The following is a 21928-nucleotide window of genomic DNA, read 5'->3' on the forward strand; positions in this document are numbered from 1 at the left end:
ATATATGAAGATACAGAGTTTGGAGTTTGCCCAGCTAGTTTTCTGTTGTTCTTTGGGGATTACAGTTAAGTAATTGGATGAATCTCAAAAGAGTCCATGAACTTCGGACTTTTAACATTGCCGAGACTTCTATAAATTATAGGGACTCTAGAAGTTGAACTAAATGTATTTTGCATTATGCTATGTTTTGATAGGGCCCCATAGACTCATATATTTTAACATGCCTTTGGGGACCTGGGAGTGTAATGTGATGCTTTGTATATGCTTGGGCCAGGGAGTGCCACTATAAATAAGTATCTTCTAGATACTTATAGATAAGGGCTTTATAGATATCTTATAGATATAAATAGATAAGGGCTTTAGTTACCTGGAAATGAACATTCGGCTAGCAGCCCTCAGTTGAAGACGTGGAGCTCTCACGTCTTCCTGACCCATGTCTGCCTGGATGCTGCCATGTTCCCACCTGGATAATAATGGACTGAACCTCTGAACCTGTAAGCCAGCCCCAATTGCATGTTGTCCCTTCTAAGAGTTACTTTGGTCATGGTGTCTGTTTACAGTAGTAAAACCCCAACTAAGATAGACACCAAAGTATATTTGTATTAGGATTATGCAGTAACAGCCTTACTGAGAACTAGAAGTAACAAAATCTCAAAGACAGCTAGTATAACCTAAACTAGCGCAAAAGAAAAGGAAGATACGAGAGCATGTGCCCAACACATACCATTTCACTAGTCAGCAAATCGAAAGTTGACTATGCTGGCTAACTTTTGTCAGCTTGGCATAAAGTAGAGGGAACCTCAACTGAGGAATTGCCTCCATTGGATTAGCTTAGAGACATGTTTGTGAAGCATTTTCTTTATCTATGAGAAAATGGGCGTTACTACATCTGAAAATGTGGCTCGGTGTTATATTAGAAAGCAAAGCAAGCCAGTAGGGTAGCATTATCCTGAGGTGGCTGTGTTGGTTCTTATTTCTAGTTTCCCATCTCAGCTTCCTTCTATGATGGACGATGAGCTATAAGCCGAAGTAAATTCTTTCCTCTCCAGCTAATTAGGGATATGATATTTATCACAGCAACTAAAACCAAACTAGAATGCATGGGATTTCCATATGGTATGAAAAAGGTACGAAACGGCAGCAATATTGAGATTAGCAGGAGGGTCTTAGAATTTATGTTCTCATTATATGACACATGCTGAAGGTTATAAAGTTATTCATGTGAGATATCATCCTAGAACATGATATAGGGAATTATAGAAGTCACTGGAGACAGTGAGGAGGGGAGTTAAGAGGGGGAAGGGGAAGGGAGAGGGAGAGGAGAGGGAGGGAGGGAAGGAGGGAGAGAAAGAGAGGCAGAGAGAGACAGACAGACAGAGAGAGAGAGAGAGAGAGAGAGAGAGAGAGAGAGAGAGAGAGAGAGAGAGAGACCCAAGAGGCACCAGTGGCCCAAGCTACTCAAGACCTCTGGGACTTTGGGAGGACACATGTGCATTTGAAGTAAAGGGAGGAATAACAGGTACTCACCCACTCTCTCCCTGCTCAAGTACTCTGCCTAGGGGATTTGACTTTCCTTTTTAAACCAACCCTCTTGTCATACAAAGTAATCAGGAATGGAATCTGTACGTGCATGGTCTATGAGAGCATCCTCCTTTATTAGAAGGAAGGTACAGAGGGAACAGAGTTAAATTGAGATACTAGAAATTATCTGATGTAAGTCACTTGTTATTTATAGATGCACTAAGTAGAAGTTCAGAGGTGGGGACAACCACTTGAAAAAAATAAGGAAACATGGTGCCTTTATGTTTGCATAACAACAACTTTATATTTATTTAACACATAAGAAAAATCTCCACTTTTTAAAAAGAAGCAGACAACAAGGTATTCTATTGGAATAAGGTGAGAGTTTACAGACTTCAGAGAAGACACAAACTTACTTCATGTTGTAAAGAGATACTAAAGAGGCCAACAGCAGTAAGTACAATTAGAGGCCAGATTCATTATCACTTGGAACAGAGGCTTTGATTGGCATCTTGGGGTTCATCTCACAAATGGTCTACATCACAAGTGGAAGGTGACAAAAAACAGGAGACTAAAGGGTGACAGTACTCAGCAGCAAGAGCCACTGGAGAATGCTGGACGGCAGCAGGTGGTCTGGCAACAGATGGGGCGGCAGCAGCTTGAGATGCAGCACTGGGGCCTGCAGCAACTGGAAACACAGCAGCTGGGGCGACAGCAGGAAGGCCTGCAGCAGCTAGAAATGCAACAGGTGGGACGGCAGCAGCTGGATCCACAACAGCTAGAGCTACCACAGCAAGGGCGGCAGCAGCTGGAGGTGCAACAAGAGGGCCTGCAGCAGCTGGACACACAGCAGGTAGGGCGGCAGCAAGTTGGCTGACAGCACACAGACTGGCAGCACTGAGGTCTGCAGCAGCTGGACACACAGCAGCTGGGGCGGCAACAGCTGGGCCTGCAGCAGCTGGAAACACAGCAGCTTGGGCGGCAGCAGCTAGAGATGCAACAGCTAGGACGGCAGCAGCTGGATCCACAACAGCTGGAACTGGTACAGCAAGGGCGGCAGCAGCTGGAGGTGCAACAAGAGGGCCTGCAGCAGCTGAATACACAGCAGCTGGGGCGACAGCAGGAAGGCCTGCAGCAGCTAGAAATGCAACAGGCAGGGCGGCAGCAGCTAGAGATGCAGCAGCTTGGACGGCAACAGCTGGATCCACAACAGCTGGAACTGGTACAGCAAGGGCGGCAGCAGCTAGAAGTGCAGCAGCTGGGCCTGCAGCAGCTGGACACACAGCAGCTAGGGCGGCAGCAGGTTGGCTGACAGCACACAGACTGGCAGCACTGAGGTCTGCAGCAGCTGGACACACAGCAGGTGGGCCTGCAGCAGGTGGGCTGGCAGCAGCCTTGCCCACAGCCCTCCTCAGAGCAGACAGAGCCACAACAGGAGCTGACCATGGTGTTAGAGGTGGAGGTTCTTGGTGAATTTACAAGAAGGTGGGTTGGAAGGTTTGGAAGTGGGAGTCTCCTTGCCTACATCCCCTTTTATACCCTGCTGAGGGGCTGCTGTCCTCACATGCAGCATTCTTTCCTTGTTATTGTTTGTGTTAAAAAAAATATCTGACTATCAAATTAGGCAAGTTTCATTTCCTTGCACAATTATCAAAGTAGATGGAAAACAGTCTCTTTTCCTGTGTTAAGAGTCACCATCAGCTCTTGATTAACCATCCATCTTCTGAGTGTCTTTCTTGCCTTAATTTCTTCCAACTGTCACATGACCTTGTGTGTCTACTCACTATATGATTCAGTCTCATGGTGGATAGCTCTACTGATTGCCCTTAGATAATCATGATTATTAAAGACCCATAATTGTGTCTGGTAATGTTGGAGGATAAAGATTCCTCATTCCAACTGCTCATCCACAGTGGGTCAGGTGGGTACTAAGGATTTGAATATTTAGAACATAGAAGTGAACAAAGAAAGGTCTTCCTCCTCTGACTCCTACATTTCTTGTACCAATTTTCAAGTGGGAAACTGAATAGGGAGATGTTGATGTTTATCCACCCCCATTTTTTGCCAAAAAAACTTTATTAGTCATTTATGGGGCCTGTATTTACTGTTGGTCACAGACCTCCAGTGTCTCACAAGTTTCTGGTTTCTTGGCTCCAGTCTGAGGAATATTTCCCTTCATTGTTGTCAAACTCTCTTTTGATTAACAGAAGTGATACAGTCATAGCTGATTTTTCCAAGATTTACTTTATAACACTTGATAACCAAGTGGCACTATCACTTATGCCAATTTAAACCAAATGTCCAGCTTTCTCTGTGTTTCTGAGCTTAAAACTCTCCAGTTCACATTTTCAATTATGGATTAGACTCATTTCTTAATGTTCATTTGTACATGTATATATAGTTATATATACACACATGTGTGGGTTTGTGATTATATATTATACTTACCTACATGTATGAAATACGTGTGATCTACATATGATATATGTAAATAAAATATTTAAATGTATCTAGTCCAGGACACAGTATATGCTTAAAGAGCAGGATCAACTATCAAATTAGCTAGATGAATTATATTTCAAAATCGAGGACTGCTTCAGACCCTCTGCTATCCTCTGTCAGTCAAGAGGCAGACAGACTTGGAGTAATAGTGTAATAACTCCATTTGGTCTCTTAATTAAGATTATCTAATGACCTTTGCAATATTTTTATCATATTAATTTGCTTAGCCTACACTTAGTCTACAGGCTTTTTCTCATATCCTCATATTTGTAGAGCTTGAAAAGATGAAGACCTTAAATAAGTACATGTCCTGGATGAGAGTTTCCCCTGGATCACTACAGTAACAAGGACACCTCTTCCATGTGACCATGCACAGGAAGATCTCTGGGTTACTAGTAGAGTCACAGAGCCCAGCCCCAACTGGTTCATCTAGAACATGACTCCTGTGCCTAAGACTGGAGGGTCATTGCCTGAGAGAGAGTGGGAACATTGTTACAGCCAGAGCAGGGAGTTTGCTGTGAGATTGTGACTCCCAGCAATGTCAGAAGCTACACCTGTAGAGTCTCACCTAAATATGCCTAAATATGAGTTGAACAAAGACAACACCAATAGACATGCAAACATGGATGGGGAAAGCTCGTGATGTCTCAACCCCATACAAAGAAGTACAGAGAACTTAGGGAAACTTAGGAATGATCTGATTGGGAGACATTGACTATAAGTACATCTGCAGAGTATTACCAACTGTCAAATACTTTTGACTGGTCTCAATATCAGCAGTTTTTAGAAATCCACAAGTGATCACAATGAACCCTTAGACTTGAAAATCTGCTAGCAGACTCCCCTGAGCTCTAGCTAACATTTGCATCTCTTTCAGTCACCTGCTGGGTAGACAGTCTGAGATGACAGTTATATTAAGCTCCTATCTGCAAGTACTACAGAGAATCATTAATAGGGATTGGTTTTTGCCCATGGGTTAAAGTTAGACTTGTCATTTGTTGGCTGTGGGTTTGTGGAAGGACTGAGGGATGCAGAGGGGATAGGGACTCCAGAAGAATACAGAGTAAACTAATCTGGATCCTCTAGGGAGCACCAGAGACTGAACCATAAGAACTAGGAGCATACATGGGCTGGACCTAGGCACCCTGCACATATGTAGCAAATATACAGCTTGATCTTCATGTAAGCCCTCCAACAACTAGAGCTGGGACTGTCACTGACTCTGTTGCCTGCCTATGGATCCTGTTCTCTTATCAGGATTGTCCTGTCTAGCCTCAGTGTGAGAGCATATGCCTAGTCCTGCAGTTACTTAAAGCATCAGAGTAGGATGGAACCCAGGGAGGACTTCCTTCCTAGAGAAGGAGAGGAGGCTGAGTGAAGCTGGGTCTGAGAGGAGGAGGCTGCAATTGGAATGAAAAGTGAATAAATTAATTAGTTAATGAAGAAAAAAGAAACTATCCATCAAACTGCCCATATCATATGCATTTGTGCCACTTGTAATATTCAACAGCTACTTTGAATACAAAGAAATGATGCTAAGTCTCTTCATGCACATAGAAAAAGCTCATAGCTATCAGGAGAGACCCACATTAATGAGAATACATCAACATGGGGCCTGATGACCAGCCTTGCTTTAAAAGAAGAAATCACTAAACAGAAGAGATGGAACTATATACTTTTTTTTTTGCTAAAATTTACCTGGTATAAAGCAAAATTAATAATTAGCATCAGGGCTAGATACACAAACTAGGTGATTGGTATCTGGGCTACTTCTCTTCTTTCTACACTCAGTTTCCTAGACTCTGAAGTGGGACTTACAGGTTTATATAACTTATATGGGGTTCACTGGGTATACAAACCACTCCTAAAGGCATGCCCTGAACCCAGCAGTAGAGAGCTAACACAAAACAAACTTAGTGACATTTTTGAAGGTTCCTTGTCTAAATAATTTGTGTAGGCAGTATTTTCATTTTCATTTCTTTCTTTATTTTTCCCCTTACAGGTCTTTTGCATGTATACTGTGGTTTCTGTTCTTACAGAATTTCTCTCTCTCTCCCTTCCTCCCTCCCTCCCCCCACCCCCCCTCTCTCTGTGCGTTTCTTTATTTGTTCTGTGGATATTTTTCTTTTTTTTTTGTACCATCCTATTCCACATTTTTTTTTTATTTTATTTTTTTATATTAATGTGTTAGATTACTGCTTGTATTTTAATGACAGAGGGAAGGGATGTAAGTTTTGTTGGGTGGGGAGTTGGGGACGATTTGGAAGGAATTGTGAGAGGGGAAAACCATAATCAGAACATATGGTATAAAAATATCTATTTTTAATTAAAACAAAATTTCTCCTTCGGTTTTGCTTTTAGTGACTTAATACTTTTTATAAGTTTGAGGGCTGCTCTGTTAATCTGATTTCCTAAGAACTTGGCTCTTAGATTTTGAAAACTTACATATAATATCCCGTAGCTCCAGACATTGATTTGCTTACAGTATTCCTCTCCTGATAGCGTCAATACAAACTTCCTTAAACACATCATTGATAGCCATTTCCCAACAGCTGGACAGTTTTTAAAATGCTGACAGAAGAACAGAAAACAGACATAAAACAAAATATCTTTACATTCAAAACTGCTTTGTTTCCCCCCCCACACACCCGTGTGGGGGGGTGGGGTCTGGCTGGCTGGCTTTCTCTACCTCTCTCCCTCCATCTACTTCCTTCCTTCTTTCCTTTCCTTTCCTTTCTGTCTTTCTTTCTTTCTTTCTTTCTCCCCTCCCTTCCCCTCTTCTCTCTCTTAAAATTTAGGATTGCCTTACAAACACGTAAGGAACATTTTACTTTAAGATAATCTATACAATTGTACGTGGGATTTGGTCATTTATTTGAAGGGGAAGACTTGGGCCTTTTATTGCTGTCATTGGTTTACTGTTTTCTTTCTTGTTGAATTAGTTGTAGGAGGCATCATACACCGCCTCTAATTGTCCTCTAAAGGACTGGTGACAGTATCAGAACAGTAGGCATAAGAGTTGATGAGTATGTAGATACATGGAAGGAAAAAGCTGGTCAAGAAGTTAACCCACACCTTCTGAGTTTTAATAAAGTTGCCATGAACAGATTTTGGGGGAGGGATGTCAGACCATCTAGGAAAGACTATGGCAAATAAGGGAGTTTTCTGGAGACAGCTGAGTGTTTGTGTGGCTGAGATGGGTGCGCTGTGGAGGCAAAGTCCACAGATTTTATCCCAGGATTGCTTCTTGCTGCTGATATGCGTTTTCTGCCACTAGCTTAATGACTTTCTGGGTACTTACAGACTGTGTTGGACAGAGATACTGCAGAATCATTATGCAGATATACTTTCATGTAGTAGTGCTGTGTCAACAAATTGATGATATCATAATTCCTGACAATAATTTCTTAGAACTCCTAAACTGATACAAGTAATTTCAAACCGCTTATAGAATAAAAGCTGCAAATGGAGCTCTGTAGAACTTCGTGTCTCATGGGTTAATTGTACCAGGAAAAGAAAACAGGCTTAGACTAAATCTACAAAAGCATTCCTTCTGGATTAGGAATGAGGCCATTATTTGGTAACTAAAGGTCATGAAGTGGGAATGGGTAATTTATTGTAAGTGTAAAAATAAAAAAGAAATGGTGGACCTTTATCTATTTATCAATACAAGACTTCAAAATACTAAGACGCAAGGCAGATGATTTGTCTCTTGATAAAACCGTGCTAACTTATGACATAAAAATCATTACTTTAGACTTATAATGAACTTATGAAACCAGAAAACACATGATGAATGATTATTCAGGTGCTAGTATTATTGTAAAAACCTGTAAACAATTCTCCTTACACATTATTAATCTATGGCATGAACTATTACCTCACACTTACTATGAATTTACTGAATATAAAAATACTTTTAAAAAACCATCCTGAGAAGGTATAAACACTAAGAACAACAATAAAGTGGTGTAGCCTTTTTCTCCTTCATCTATACTGTGTGTGTGTGTGTGTGTGTGTGTGTGTGTGTGTGTGTGTGTGTGTGTGTGTGTGCCTGACTTTCTTTTCTTTGCTCTCTGGCTTACTAAGAGTTAATGAGCTCGGAGCCTCTTGACTAGCTAGCAAGAAGTCATAGACTTAAAGAAAGAAAGGAGACTTTCATTAATCCCCTGCACCTATCATCAGGAGTTAAGTGCCAGAAGCCATCATCCTTTCTCTCCAGAATAGGAAGAAGGTGTGAAATTTCCAAAAGATATCAGCTTTTGGCCGAAGAGAGTGTGTCTACCCAAGCCCTTCACCTTGAGAACTCAGTGCCAAGGGTCTTCACTCTTCTACCTACAGCTGCGCCAGAGAAAGTTTTCAGCACAGAGGACCATGCCTTTACCCTATGAGAGCATCTTTCCCTATAGGAGGGGCCATGTCACAGAGACTGTGTTGGCACACCTGAGTGCATGTGCTGTCTTTGTACTTAGAAACCAGCTTCAGAACTTGATAGATGAGGAAAATAATCTGAGAGGACAAATAATGAGACATGATATGTATTTATGTGCCAGCAAAATTCAAATTTATTTAATATATAAGAGAATGTCCATTTTTAGGAATATGGTAAAGAATAAATTTAACCTTGTGATTAGTTTAGAGATAGATAATAACCAGGCAGGAATAGGGACAGTATATTTGGAGGCCAAAATCATTATCAGTTGAAATAGAGCCTTGGTTCGGCATCTTGGGGTTCACATAACAAGTGGTCTACATTAGGAAGGGTGGGGTAATGAACAACAGGAGACTGTGTGTGATGGTGCTCAGCAGCAAGAACCACTGGAGCATGTTGGGCGGCAGCAGGTGGTCTGGCAACAAATGGGGCGGCAGCAGCTTGAGATGCAGCACTGGGGCCTGCAGCAACTGGAAACACAGCAGCTGGGGCGGCAGCAGGAAGGCCTGCAACAGCTAGAAATGCAACAGGTGGGACGGCAGCAGCTGGATCCACAACAGCTAGAACTACTGCAGCAGGGGCGGCAGCAGCTGGAGATGCAACAAGAGGGCCTGCAGCAGCTGGACACACAGCAGGTAGGGCGGCAGCAGCTGGGCCTGCAGCAGCTGGACACACAGCAGCTAGGGCGACAGCAAGTTGGCTGACAGCACACAGACTGGCAGCACTGAGGTCTGCAGCAGCTGGACACACAGCAGCTGGGGCGGCAGCAGGAAGGCCTGCAGCAGCTAGAAATACAACAGCTTGGGCGGCAGCAGCTGGGCCTGCAGCAGCTGGACACACAGCAGGTGGGACGACAGCAGGTGGTCTGGCAGCAGCCTTGCCCACAGCCCTCCTCAGAGCAGACAGAGCCACAACAGGAGCTGACCATGGTGTCAGAGGTGGAGGTTCTTGGTGGGTTTATAGGAAGGTGGGTTGGAAGGTTTGGAAGTGGGAGTCTCCCTGTCCACATCCCCTTTTATACCCTGCTGAGGGGCTGCTGTCCTCACATGCAGCATTCTTTCCTTGTTATTGTTTGTGTTAATAAACAGTTGGCTCTCAAATTGTCTTTTTTCTCTTGACTAAATTATGAAGGTAATGGGGGAGCCCAGTTTCTTTTGCTGGTGGTAAGAGTCATCATCAGCTCTTGCTGAACCATCCTCTAAGTGTCTTTCTTGCTTTAGTTTCTTCCAAACAAGTGTCCCATGACAGCATATTTCTAGTCACTATATGATTCAGCCTCAGAGTAGATGGCTTTACTGTCTATCCTTAGATGGCCATTGGTATTTCAGGTCCATAATTGTTTCTTTTGGAATTTTCCAGGAGAAGAAAACTTTATTATACTGATGACTCATCCATAATGGATCAGACCGGCACAGAATGTTTGACCACAGAAACTCCAGTGCTATGAGATTAGGGGGGCTGTAAGTCACGTCTCCTACCTTATGTGGACTATGATTCACTTTCTATTTTATTGTTCAATGAAAAACACAGAACAGTTTTAGATAGAAAACTAAATGCTAAAATGCTGATTTTCTTTAGGAACAAAACTGTAACACTCAGTTTCAGCACATCTTAAGAGAACTGGGCAACACCTCACCTCAGCCTCAAATCCAGGCACCTTACTGCCATGCAGGATTTTTTTTCTGTCTCTGCTGGCCTAGCCTTCTTACTTTGACAGCAACTCCTGACCCAAGTGTTTTCTAAGTTGTAGCTTTAGTTAGATGATCAATTTCTTTCTGGCTCTGGATCTCCTGTGTCTGTAGAAGTTCTCACCCAGGTAGCCTCAACTCTGTCTCTACTCAAGTATGTGCACTAGACTTCACCATTCAGGCATCTGATGGAAAAAAAATGAAAAAAAGATGAGTAATTTTTAAAAGCAGATATCTATGTAAAAGGTTATCAGCTATTATTCATTTATAGTCAGGATACATCAATATTTATTTATAGGCAGGATACATCAATGACTTGGGGAGTGCAAAAATATCTCCCAAGTGGCCAAGTGATTAGCATTTCTAAAAATGAGGAATGCTACCATTACATTCTTCATGGTCTGTTGGTATAGAAACTGGTGGAGACTTGCTGTAGCTATGTGGTGACATCATTAAAAGTTTTAATTAAGACCATTTAACGACCAAGCATATTACATACATTTTTGTCATACTTGTTTAGCAAACATTTGATTTGTTTGTGTTTTCATTGACTTGAAGTTGTAAGTAGATACTATGAATACTTTAAATGACGATACATGTAGGAGAGTTGTTGTTCTTGTTGCTTTGATTCACTGTTATTAGAGAGACCACAAATGAAATAAAGGTATTAGAGGAAGACTGTTAACCGATAAGAAAAGTTTTATTTCTATTTCAGAAGATTAAGTAAGCCCTTTTCTTACTTAATGTGAAATGGCCATGGGCTTTCACTGGAAATTAGTGTTTACAGAATCACCAAACTTCACCCAGCACAAGTGCTCAGTGGCTCAAGATTGAACCACTCTAGGGTTGGTGAAGGTAAAAGTAACAATGTCTGGTTCCTCTGTAGAAGTCCTTTCAGTTATTTGCTATGTTCTTGGACTTGGTGTCCATAGTTAATGGGCCTCCTCAGTTATTCCAAAGGAAAGTGAAATCTGAGGTCTGCATCACTAAATTGCCCATATCGCATATATCTGTGCTTATTTTAGTTATGGGAAGAAAGCAAAGCAAAACAATGTTTCCATAGCAGTGATTTAACTAATATATAATTAATATATAGCTAATATATAATTTGTAATTTATAATATATGACATATAATGTGTGTATGTGATTTAGAATCACTGCACTTTGAACACAGTAGAATGAAAGGCCAAGAGTCCTCCTGACTAGTTTACATCTCTCTAGTACTCACAGGACTTGAACAACATCAATGAGAGCAGAACAATAGAGAATCAAGCTTTGACTGCAGGGGGCAGGAATCACTATTATTAACTCACGATTACTTTCTTATTACTCCAGTGTCTCTTCCATTTCATGGTTTCTTCTTTTAAAACAAATCCAGTCAGAAGACTCTATTCCATATTAGTCTATTCTCATCAGTGTGGGTGTACTATATTTGATATGAGATTTGCCTAATAAATAACGAAGAGATTTAGCATTATTTCACTGTGTTGTGGTCAAAGTAGATGTTACAAGGGATATTACAAGGGATGCGATGCAGACCATGTGGGTAGTTTAGTGGGTAAACTGAGAGTCGAAGGGTTCACTGGAATCTCTTGTGAACTTCTAAAAGTTGCTAATATTCAGACTAGTTTGTGGGATATTGTTCAGGGTATAAGACAAATTTTGGCAGATTAAAAAACTCCGTGGATGTCTCCCATGCAGCCACAAGGAAGCACTGGTTGGAAGACTGTGATTATCTATATACCAGCCCACAGTGAGGATTTAAGTGAGGAAAAGGTACTCATTTCATTCATTTTGTCATGTGTCTTTGAGCCAAGTACCTTGTGTGATGCAAACCTTGTACCAAAGAACTATATACACAGCTCAAAAGACTTATTATTATTATTATTATTATTAATTATTATTATTATTATTATTATTATGTTTTGAAGTTATAATACAATTACATCATTTTTTTCTCTTTGTGTGTACATGTTTAGTGTATATATAAATTTCTGAATACATAAATATAACCTGATCAGTATGTATAATGCTACTTGTATGTATGTTTTGCAGAGATCACAATGGGGTATTAGCTAGCCAGTCGATCTGTCCTTCCCTGAGAAAGACAAGCCTCCCACTTGGATCATTCCTATGTTCTCTGTACTTCTTTGTGTGGGGTTGAGACATCACGAGCTTTCCCCATCCATGTTTGCATGTCTATTGGTGTTGTCTTGGTTCAACTCATATTTAGGCAGCCATGTTGGTGAGACTCTACAGGTGGAGCTTCTGACATTGCTGGGAGTCACAATCTCACAGCAAACTCCCTGCTCTGGCTATAACAATGTTCCCACTCTCTCTCAGGCAATGACCCTCCAGTCTTAGGTACAGGAGTCATGTTCTAGATGTGCCAGTTGGGGCTGGGCTCTGTGACTCTACTAGTAACCCAGAGATCTTCCTGTGCATGGTCACATGGAAGAGGTGTCCTTGTTACTGTAGCGATCCAGGGGAAACTCTCATCCAGGACATGTACTTATTTAAGGTCTTCATCTTTTCAAGCTCTACAAATATGAGGATATGAGCAAATTAATATGATAAAAATATTGCAAAGGTCCTGGCCATTAAATAATCTTAATTAAGAGACTTAATGGAGTTATTACACTATTACTCCATGTCTGTCTACCTCTTGACTGACATAAAATAGCAGAGGGACTAAAGCAGTCCTCGATTTTGAAATATAATTCATCTAGCTAATTCGATGGTTGCTCCAGCCCTTTAAGCATATACTGTGTTCTGCAATATATACATATGGATATTATATTTATATATGTTATATATGAATACATATCAAATATTTGTACTCTTAAATATTATAATGTGAATTTAATATGTGAATATTTTATATGAGTACACATATTGCACATGTATTGCACATATATCACATATGTAAATGTGTGTAATATATAATCACAATCCACACACACACATACACACACACACACACACACACACACACACATGCATGTTACATAAACATTAAGAAGGGAGTCCAGTCCACTACTAGAAACATGAAACAGGAGAATTTCTAGCTAAGATTCATCAGAAAACAGGATGTTTGGATTTAAATTAGCATAAGCGGCAGTGCTACCTAATTATCAGTTGCTCTTGCAAGGTAAATCTTGAAAAAGTTAGGGTATGACCTGAAATGTTCTGTTAAGCCAGAGAAAGAGTAGACAAAATAGAGAGAAATAATTTCAGTAGCCAGAAAATTGAAACCTGAACTTTGCAAGACACTGAGGTCTGTAACCCACAGGAAAGACAGGCCCCATAAATACTATTAAAAGTTTACTGACAAAAGAGGGGAGGGGTGAATAAACATCAACATTTCTCTATTCAATTTCCCACTTGGAAACTGATACAGAAATGTAGGAGTCAGAGGAGGAAGACCTTTCTTTGTTCACGTCTATGTTCTAAATATTCAAATCCTTAGTAACCACCTGACCCACTGTGGATGAGCAGTTGGAATGAGGAATCTTTATCCTCCAACTTTACCAGAAACAATTATGGGTCTTTAATAATCATGATTATCTAAGGGCAATCAGTAGAGCTATCCACCATGAGACTGAATCATATAGTGAGTAGACACACAAGGTTGTGTGACAGTTGGAAGAAATTAAGGCAAGAAAGACACTCAGAAGATGGATGGTTAACCAAGAGCTGATGGTGACTCTTAACACAGGAAAAGAGACTGTTTTCCATCTACTTTGATAATTGTGCAAGGAAATGAAACTTGCCTAATTTGATAGTCAGATATTTTTTAACAAACAATAACAAGGAAAGAATGCTGCATGTGAGGAAAGCAGCCCCTCAGCAGGGTATAAAAGGGGATGTAGGCAAGGAGACTCCCACTTCCAAACCTTCCACCCCACCTTCTTGTAAATTCACCAAGAACCTCCACCTCTAACACCATGGTCAGCTCCTGTTGTGGCTCTGTCTGCTCTGAGGAGGGCTGTGGGCAAGGCTGCTGCCAGCCCACCTGCTGCAGGCCCACCTGCTGTGTGTCCAGCTGCTGCAGGCCCAGCTGCTGCACTTCTAGCTGCTGCCGCCCTTGCTGTACCAGTTCCAGCGGTTGTGGATCCAGCTGTTGCCGTCCAAGCTGCTGCATCTCTAGCTGCTGCCGCCCTGCCTGTTGCATTTCTAGCTGCTGCAGGCCTTCCTGCTGTCACCCCAGCTGCTGTGTATCCAGCTGCTGCAGGCCCTCTTGTTGCACCTCCAGCTGCTGCCGCCCTTGCTGTACCAGTTCCAGCTGTTGTGGATCCAGCTGCTGCCGTCCTAGCTGTTGCATCTCTAGCTGCTGCAGCCCAAGCTGCTGTGTTTCCAGCTGTTGCCGTCCCAGCTGTTGTGTGTCCAGCTGCTGCAGGCCCCAGTGCTGCCAGTCTGTGTGCTGTCAGCCCACCTGTTGCCGCCCCAGCTGCTGCCGCCCCTGCTGTGGTAGTTCCAGCTGTTGTGGATCTAGCTGCTGCCGCCCCACTTGCTGCATTTCCAGCTGCTGCCGCCCCAGCTGCTGCAGACCCCAGTGCTGCATCTCTAGCTGCTGCCGCCCTACCTGCTGCCAGACCACTTGTTGCAGGACCACCTGCTGCCGCCCAGCATGCTCTAGTTGTTCTTGCTGCTGAACTTTCTCACCCACAGTCTCATCTTTTCATCTTTTCATCATCACCCAGCACTCCTGATGTACACTACCTATGAATGGAAGCCCAAGAGGCCAGTCAAACCTCTCTCTTAAAATAGTGATTTTAAACCTTCTAACTACATTGTCCCTGTATCTTTGTCAATGAATACATGATAGATTTATTTATTTATTTATTTGGTAAAATCTGTAAACAAATGTCATCCCCATACTTTTTTTCCTTCCCCATTTTCAAAAACAGATTCTTGCTCCCCTTCCCCATATCTTAAATAAATCTTAGTTTCAGATGTATACAAGAATATGTGTGTCTCATATCTCCTTATTTAGCTCATCTATAACAATGCTTAGAGCACAGTGGATGACTTCAGGTGTGTTCTCTATGTTTCCTCTGTATTCATCTTCATTTACACATTAACACATTCACATTTTTGTTAGTCCCAACCACCTGTCATATACACTCCACAAGTATTCATGCATGCTTATTTGCATACACATATGCCTACACACATACTTACAGACTAACAGGCATACATTTGGATGGGTGGATGGATGGATGGATGGATGGATGGATGGATGGATGGATGGATGGATGGATAAAAGAATGGATGGATGGATGGATGGATGGGTGGGTGGGTGGGTGGATGGATGGATGGATGGATGGATGGATGGATGGATGGATGGATGGATAGATGGGGTCCAGCTCCCCAAGCTAAACCATTCAACCAACATATGTATTTCTTTTTTTTAGGCCATTTTTATACCTCTTAGAAAAAAAAGTTCTTTAGAAAATTACCTCAGAGATAAAATGGGAATTACAAAAGGTTGTTGATATTAAGTTCAAAGCAGTGTTTTATTTTAATAAACTCATTATAAGTTCAAAGCAACAGCTTTTTATATGAACTTGCCTTATAGTGCACACATGTGAGTTTATCTTTGGACCTAAATGTTTTCCCTTGAACACAAATTTGTTCCAAGTCTATCTCTCTTTTTAGTGTGATTATGAACTATTTCTTATTATGGAGATTTTATTTACTATATGAGAATTTGGCACATTCTATTCTTGATTCTAATTTTGTTACATCTTTCTAGAAAAGCAACTAAGACCATCTCTTAAAAGTTTCTCCCTAAGATTATTTGAGTGAAATCAGGAATTTTATACAATAATTAATTCATCTAAATTGCATTAATTCATGGAAGTTTATCTTTAATGTTGATCTGCAGGAAATCTGATCAATAGGTTGGGCTAATGCTCAGGGATTACTATATTTAATAATGACGAAAAGGCATATCATCAGCAACAAGAAATCGTGAGAAGTCTCTTTGGAGCCTTGCCATCAAGCTCACTCATTGTAGACCATGCAAAAATGCAACCTTCGGGAATGTAACCTGCTAGCCTTAGCCTATCCTGAATGGTTCCCTGTGTGTGGGTGTTGGTGGTGGTAGTGGTGTATGAATAAAGTGGTCTTTTAGCCCGCAAGGTCATCCTGTTTCAACTGATGGTCCAGAGATTAGAGAAATCAATCAAGAGTAGAGTATAGAGTAAAGGTTATATTCTTCCAATCAAATAATGCATATTGACATATTTCCTTACTCATTTGTTATTAAACTCTCTTAGAATATAATTTTTTTCATGCAGGTTTAGTTACATATGTTGCAGTAAATATTTTAAAAAGGAAAGGAAAGGCTTCTCTCTATACTGGCACCTCAGTCTCACTGCATCTCCGCTGCTTTTACTATGGAGCCTCATGCACTGACTCTGTCGCTTGGTCCAACCTGCCCCCACGGTCTCTCTCTGTCCACACGACTCTCTCCCCTGGTGGTTTACTCCACTGGCCCTATTGCCTCCATCCAGGGGTGTTTCTTTACCCCAAATTCCAACACAAACACAACTCTAAAGCCTGATAGCTTTTCATACAAGTTTATATATCAAATTCCCAATCCACAAATTCTCTACACAATAAGATTACATCAAACAGACAAGGATACAAACTGCCTTTCTATGTGAGATTTTAAACCTATGAAATCCTTAAATGTTTATAGCTACTTAACTCCTACCTGGATCTAATGCATCCTTCCCGAGGTCCAGCTTGGAACTTCCCTCTTCCTCTCTGACCTCTCAACCTATCTCTCCACCTCCATTCCCCACCCAATCACTGGCTCTCACCTTTATTTTACTAATTAAAATGAAAAGGTTCAGATGAAGCCACCTTCATGAGTATGTGACTGGGCAGCCCTTTTTGGGGAAGCAGGATTAATATCAAAATATGAACAGTTGTAGGACCACCTACATACATTTGCTTGGGAAAACCTAGAGCCTATATTTATGGCCATGCCAATTTTGGCTGCCTAATTTGAATTTTGAGCAATTCCAAAATCTCTTAATTGTCCCCACACAACCCCATGAGTTACAGTGCTTGAACCACACTGTCCTACATCAACTCTGATAGTTATGTGGTTCACCTGGGTTGTCTGTGATCTTATCCCTTTATTGCTGGAGAGCTACAGTCTACTGTGATATTTGCCATCAAAGCTCTAGCTCTAGTGACTCTGCTACATTTCTCTGTGATGTTCTTCAACCCCACTGCCTGCCTTTTCTATACTACCTTAGTTAACAGAGAGTCTTCACGCCACCAAGGAAGCAGCCTGTTGAGTCCTTGGGGCTTATGAATACATCTACTTCAACATCCTGTTTCTCTATAGATTTTGATTCCTTTTCTCCCTTTCTATGAGTTGTATGGGGCCAGATAAATATGTATTAGCAATCTACATCTCTTCTATTTTTTTATATGTCACAATAAAAAAAAACACATGTTCATTATCTCACAATTGTATACACAATCAGTCAGGTGCAACTTCATAGCATGCTCCAAGGTTTCACGGAATATGTCAGTTGGCATTGAGGTCACATGTGAGGAAGGATCTGGTTCTGAAAGGGATCACATATGCCGTCACTTATGCTGTGGTTGAGAGTGCTCAGTCCCTCAAAGCAGCTAAAGCAAGAGACCCAGTCATTGCCAGGTGCTGAACCAAGGCTGGTATCTGGTGCTTTGTTTGTTTGTTTGGACACAAGAATCTCCCCCACTTAGTACGGACTCATCGAAAGCCAGCGATAGAAGAGAAACCTGAAGGACAGGGCTGGCTACCAATGGGAGAGCCTCAAACACCTGTCAGTTCATCGGGGAATGTTGTCATTTGCTGTTGGTTGGAAGAAGGTGGCTTGAGGAGGAGGCACTACATGCATCTGGAAATACTACAAAAGTGACAACAATTGGTGGCCAGTTATGTATGTCACTTAGTCTTATTTCTTATAGCTTGTCAACGAAAGTAGTAAACACAAACCACATCCTATGGCCCAAGACATTGATTTGTTTGCTTTCTGTATTTCTTCTCTCACAGCTTAGATACGAACCTGCTTGAACACAGAATTTGTAACCATTTGCCCACAGCTGGACATGGATAAGAAAGTGCTCACAGCAGAACAGAAAACAGAAAACCAAACCAAAACCAAAACAAACTTCAAAAACCAACCAACAAACGAACGAACAAAGAAAACAAAGCAAAGACAACAAGAAAAACCAAAGTATTTTTGTACTTATGACAGCTTTGCCTATTCCTGAAACTTTGTGCTTTTATTCTTTCTTTTCTTCCTCTATCTTTCTTCCTTTCTTTTTTTCTTCCTTTCTTTCTTCCTTCTTTCCTTCCTTCCTTCCTTCCTTCCTTTCTTTCTTGTATTTTCTTTTTTTCTGTGTTTCATTTCTTTCTTTCTTTCTTTCTTTCTTTGCAAACACCCAATCTATGGCGTTTTAAGAAAATCCATATAATTGTAGGTGGGATTTGGTATTTTATTTGGAAGGGAAGATTTGGGGGATTTTGATAATAGAATTGATTTACTGTTTTTGTTTCTATAAAATTAGGTGTCAAAAGCAGCACACCCAGCTTCTAACTGGCCTGTAGAGCCATGTTAACCACAACAGACAGTGAAACATAAGAAAAATAAGTATGTGGATCTATGGTGTGTGACAGCATAAATGAAATAAACCCACACATTAGGAGTTTTAATAAGGTTTAATAAGGTTGCTATGAACAGATTTGGGGGAAGGGCCCCTTTATCAACTTGAATTAAGAAAACAGAATATCCAAATGGATAAATATCAAAATGGATAAAATGTTTTAACTCAGAATTTGAAAAGTTGAAACCACAAGAGAAAAATATAAGAAGAAAATGTCAAGATGATGGTAAGAATTGACAAATCAGGTCTTATCACAAAAGAAACAACTGGATAAAAAAGTAGGCTAGAGAAAGGATCTTTAGCAGTTATTTACTGCCTGGAAAAATTAATATCCAGAATACATTTTAAAATTCAAAGTGTTTTTAAAAGTTGAAAAATAATATAATCAATAAATAGGTAATATGTTCAGTTTTACAGTTCAGTGAAGCAAAAATCAAGACTTGATCCTGAACCCATGGAACTCTCTGTATTATATGAGAATTCTGTGGGAGGGAAGGGGCACTGGGGTTAGGAACATGGGTGTTAGGCTACTTGTCCTTGGGGACCTGGCTTTATAGAGGGAGTTGAGACAAAGAGCTTAAAGTAACCTCAGGAAGCATTGGGGTGAACTTAGGGAATGACTTAAATCAAGAGGATTGGTGTGAGCAGTACACCTCCAATAGCAGCTGGACTTCATGCCACTGAAGTCCCAGGGACAGTTATGGGGCACTTGACTGAGTAAGAGCTTGTGCTCATCCAACCCCCTCACCAGGAGAACTCAGTGCCAAGGGTCTTCACTCTCCTACCAACAGCTGCACCAGAGAAAGTTTTCAGCACAGAGGACCATGCCTTTACCTTATGAGAGCATCTTTCCCTACAGGAGGGGCCATGCCACAGAGACTGTGTTGGCACACCTTAGTGCATGTGCTGTCTTTGTACTTAGAAATCATCTTCAGAACTTGATAGATGAGGAAAATAATCTGAGAGGACAAATAATGAGACATGATATATATTTATGCACCTGCAAAATTCAAATTTATTTAATATGTAAGAGAATGTCCATCTTAGAAATATTGTAGAGAACAAATTTGTCCATGGGGGTAATGTCAAACTTTATAGATTTAAGGGAAAATGTAAACTTGTGGGATTTTTAGAGACAGATGATAAACAGACAGGAGTAGGGACAGTATATTTGGAGGCCAAAATCATTTTCAGTTGAAATAGAGCCTTGGATAAGCATCTTGGGATTCAGCTCCCTATGACCTACATCACAAATGAAGGGTGATGAACAACAGGGGTCGGTGGGTGACAGTGCTCAGCAGCAAGAACCACTAGAGCATGCTGGGCGGCAACAGGTAGTCCTGCAGCAGGTGGTCTGGCAACAGGTGGGGCGGCAGCAGCTAGAAATGCAGCACTGGGGTCTGCAGCAGCTGGGGCGGCAGCAGCTGGAAATGCAGCAGGTGGGGCGGCAGCAGCTGGACACACAGCAGCTGGAACTACCACAGCAGGGGCGGCAGCAGCTGGGGCGGCAACAGGTGGGCTGGCAGCACACAGACTGGCAGCACTGGGGCCTGCAGCAGCTGGACACACAGCAGCTGGGGCGACAGCAAGAAGGCCTGCAGCAGCTGGACACACAGCAGCTGGGGCGACAGCAAGAAGGCCTGCAGCAGCTAGAAATGCAACATGTGGGGCGGCAGCAGCTAGAGATGCAGCAGCTTGGACGGCAGCAAGTGGGCTGGCAGCACACAGACTGGCAGCAGCTAGGTCTGCAGCAGCTGGACACACAGCAGCTGGGACGACAGCAGGTGGTCCTACAACAGGTGGTCTGGCAGCAGGTGGACTGGCAGCATCCTTGGCCACAGCCCTCCTCAGAGCAGACAGAGCCACAACAGGAGCTGACCATGGTGTCAGAGGTGGAGGTTCTTGGTGGGTTTATAGGAAGGTGGGTTGGAAGGTTTGGAAGTGGGAGTCTCCTTGTCCACATCCCCTTTTATACCCTGCTGAGGGGCTGCTGTCCTCACATGCAGCATTCTTTCCTTATTGTTGTTTATGTCAATAAATAAGTAATTATCCTATTAGGCATATTTCTATTCCTGGGTAAATTATCAAGGTCAATGGAAGAGAGTTTCCTTTTCCTGGTGTGTTAGGACTCATTGTGAGTTCTTGACGAACCATCTGCTCACTGTCTGATGGACACTTCCTTCTAGATGACTTCACAAGACACTATGTGTCTCCTCATTTTGTTCTTCTGTCTCATGCTACATGTCACAACTGTCCACTCCTAAGTAATTATGATTCCTACAGATTTTATCTTGTGACTGAGTAGATGAAGCTGCACTAATTTGATGGCTCATCATAATGACTCATACCTCAGATACCTCCCTGTGTAGACTATGATCCAGTTTCCAGATTTTATTTTTAAGCTGGAAATAGAATATTCTCCAGATGGTAAACTGGATTGTAAAATGTTGGGAGTTTTGTTTGTTTAATTGATTGATTGATTGATTGATTTTTGTCATATAATATGGCTATAGAGCAAATTTATATCATAAAATGCATGCCCCTAAGTTATACCCTTTGGTGTTATTTTTTGCTGTCTGTCTTCTCTCTTTAACTAGTCCTGCTAACCATATTGTTTCTGTTTCAAAACATCAGAACTCCTATTAGACATTTCCTTGCCTCTTGCTCTAGCTCAGTGGCTATGTGCCATAACCCCTTTGGAGGTTGCTTTTCATATAAATAGCAGAAAATGCATATATCTACGTTACCGTTCATAATAGTAGAAAATTACAGTTTTAAAGTAGCAATGAAAATAATTTTATGGTTGTGGGTCATCACAACATGCAGAACTGTGTGGAAGGGTGGCAGCATTAGAAGGTTGGGAAGCAGTGGTCTAGCTTACCCCCCAGACTTCCTGTGTTTGTTGGAGCCTTGGTTCTTGTAGACACACAGGACTCTCCAGCTCCATGGTTTAATGGTGGGTTGGACTGCTTTCTTAAGGTTTTACTTTAAGAACTGTGACTGCATATTATGTCTGCTCTTTGTGATTGGGTTACCTCACTCAGGATGATATTCTCTAGATACATCCATTTTCCTAGGAATTTCATAAAGCCACTGTTCCTAGTA

At 41.6% G+C, this 21928-nt stretch overlaps 3 protein-coding genes across 8 annotated transcripts; 1 reads left to right on the forward strand and 2 right to left on the reverse strand.

The window, feature by feature from the left end:
* Window positions 1-2109: 2109 nt before the first annotated feature.
* LOC308426001 (uncharacterized protein) lies at window positions 2110-9383 on the reverse strand (the record flags this gene model as incomplete). Of its 4 annotated transcripts, none has more annotated exons than XM_080923704.1 (2): window positions 2110-2915; window positions 8843-9383. In XM_080923704.1, the coding sequence occupies 2 exons, from the start codon at window positions 9381-9383 to the stop codon at window positions 2110-2112; spliced, it is 1347 nt and encodes a 448-aa protein (XP_080779830.1). The 4 variants fall into 4 exon arrangements, with proteins under 4 accessions (XP_080779830.1, XP_080779832.1, XP_080779833.1 ...); XM_080923706.1 differs by lacking the exon at window positions 8843-9383 and having other exon boundaries at window positions 2110-2650; window positions 2891-2967; XM_080923707.1 differs by lacking the exon at window positions 8843-9383 and having other exon boundaries at window positions 2110-2719; window positions 2855-2967.
* A 4708-nt stretch (window positions 9384-14091) lies between these two features.
* Window positions 14092-14799, forward strand: LOC308426025 (uncharacterized protein; the record flags this gene model as incomplete). Of its 3 annotated transcripts, none has more annotated exons than XM_080923735.1 (2): window positions 14092-14564; window positions 14640-14799. In XM_080923735.1, the coding sequence occupies 2 exons, from the start codon at window positions 14092-14094 to the stop codon at window positions 14797-14799; spliced, it is 633 nt and encodes a 210-aa protein (XP_080779861.1). The 3 variants fall into 3 exon arrangements, with proteins under 3 accessions (XP_080779861.1, XP_080779862.1, XP_080779860.1); XM_080923736.1 differs by having other exon boundaries at window positions 14092-14183; window positions 14334-14799; XM_080923734.1 differs by having other exon boundaries at window positions 14092-14799.
* Window positions 14800-20117: 5318 nt separating this feature from the next.
* LOC308426028 (uncharacterized protein) lies at window positions 20118-20705 on the reverse strand (the record flags this gene model as incomplete). The annotated part of the gene is made up of 1 exon (XM_080923738.1): window positions 20118-20705. One exon carries the CDS (start codon window positions 20703-20705, stop codon window positions 20118-20120), a length of 588 nt encoding a protein of 195 aa, XP_080779864.1.
* Between the last annotated feature and the right edge of the window lie 1223 nt (window positions 20706-21928).

Source organism: Micromys minutus, assembly GCF_963924665.1.
Source record: "Micromys minutus genome assembly, chromosome: 10".
In the NCBI taxonomy this organism is placed as follows: Eukaryota; Metazoa; Chordata; class Mammalia; order Rodentia; family Muridae; genus Micromys; species Micromys minutus.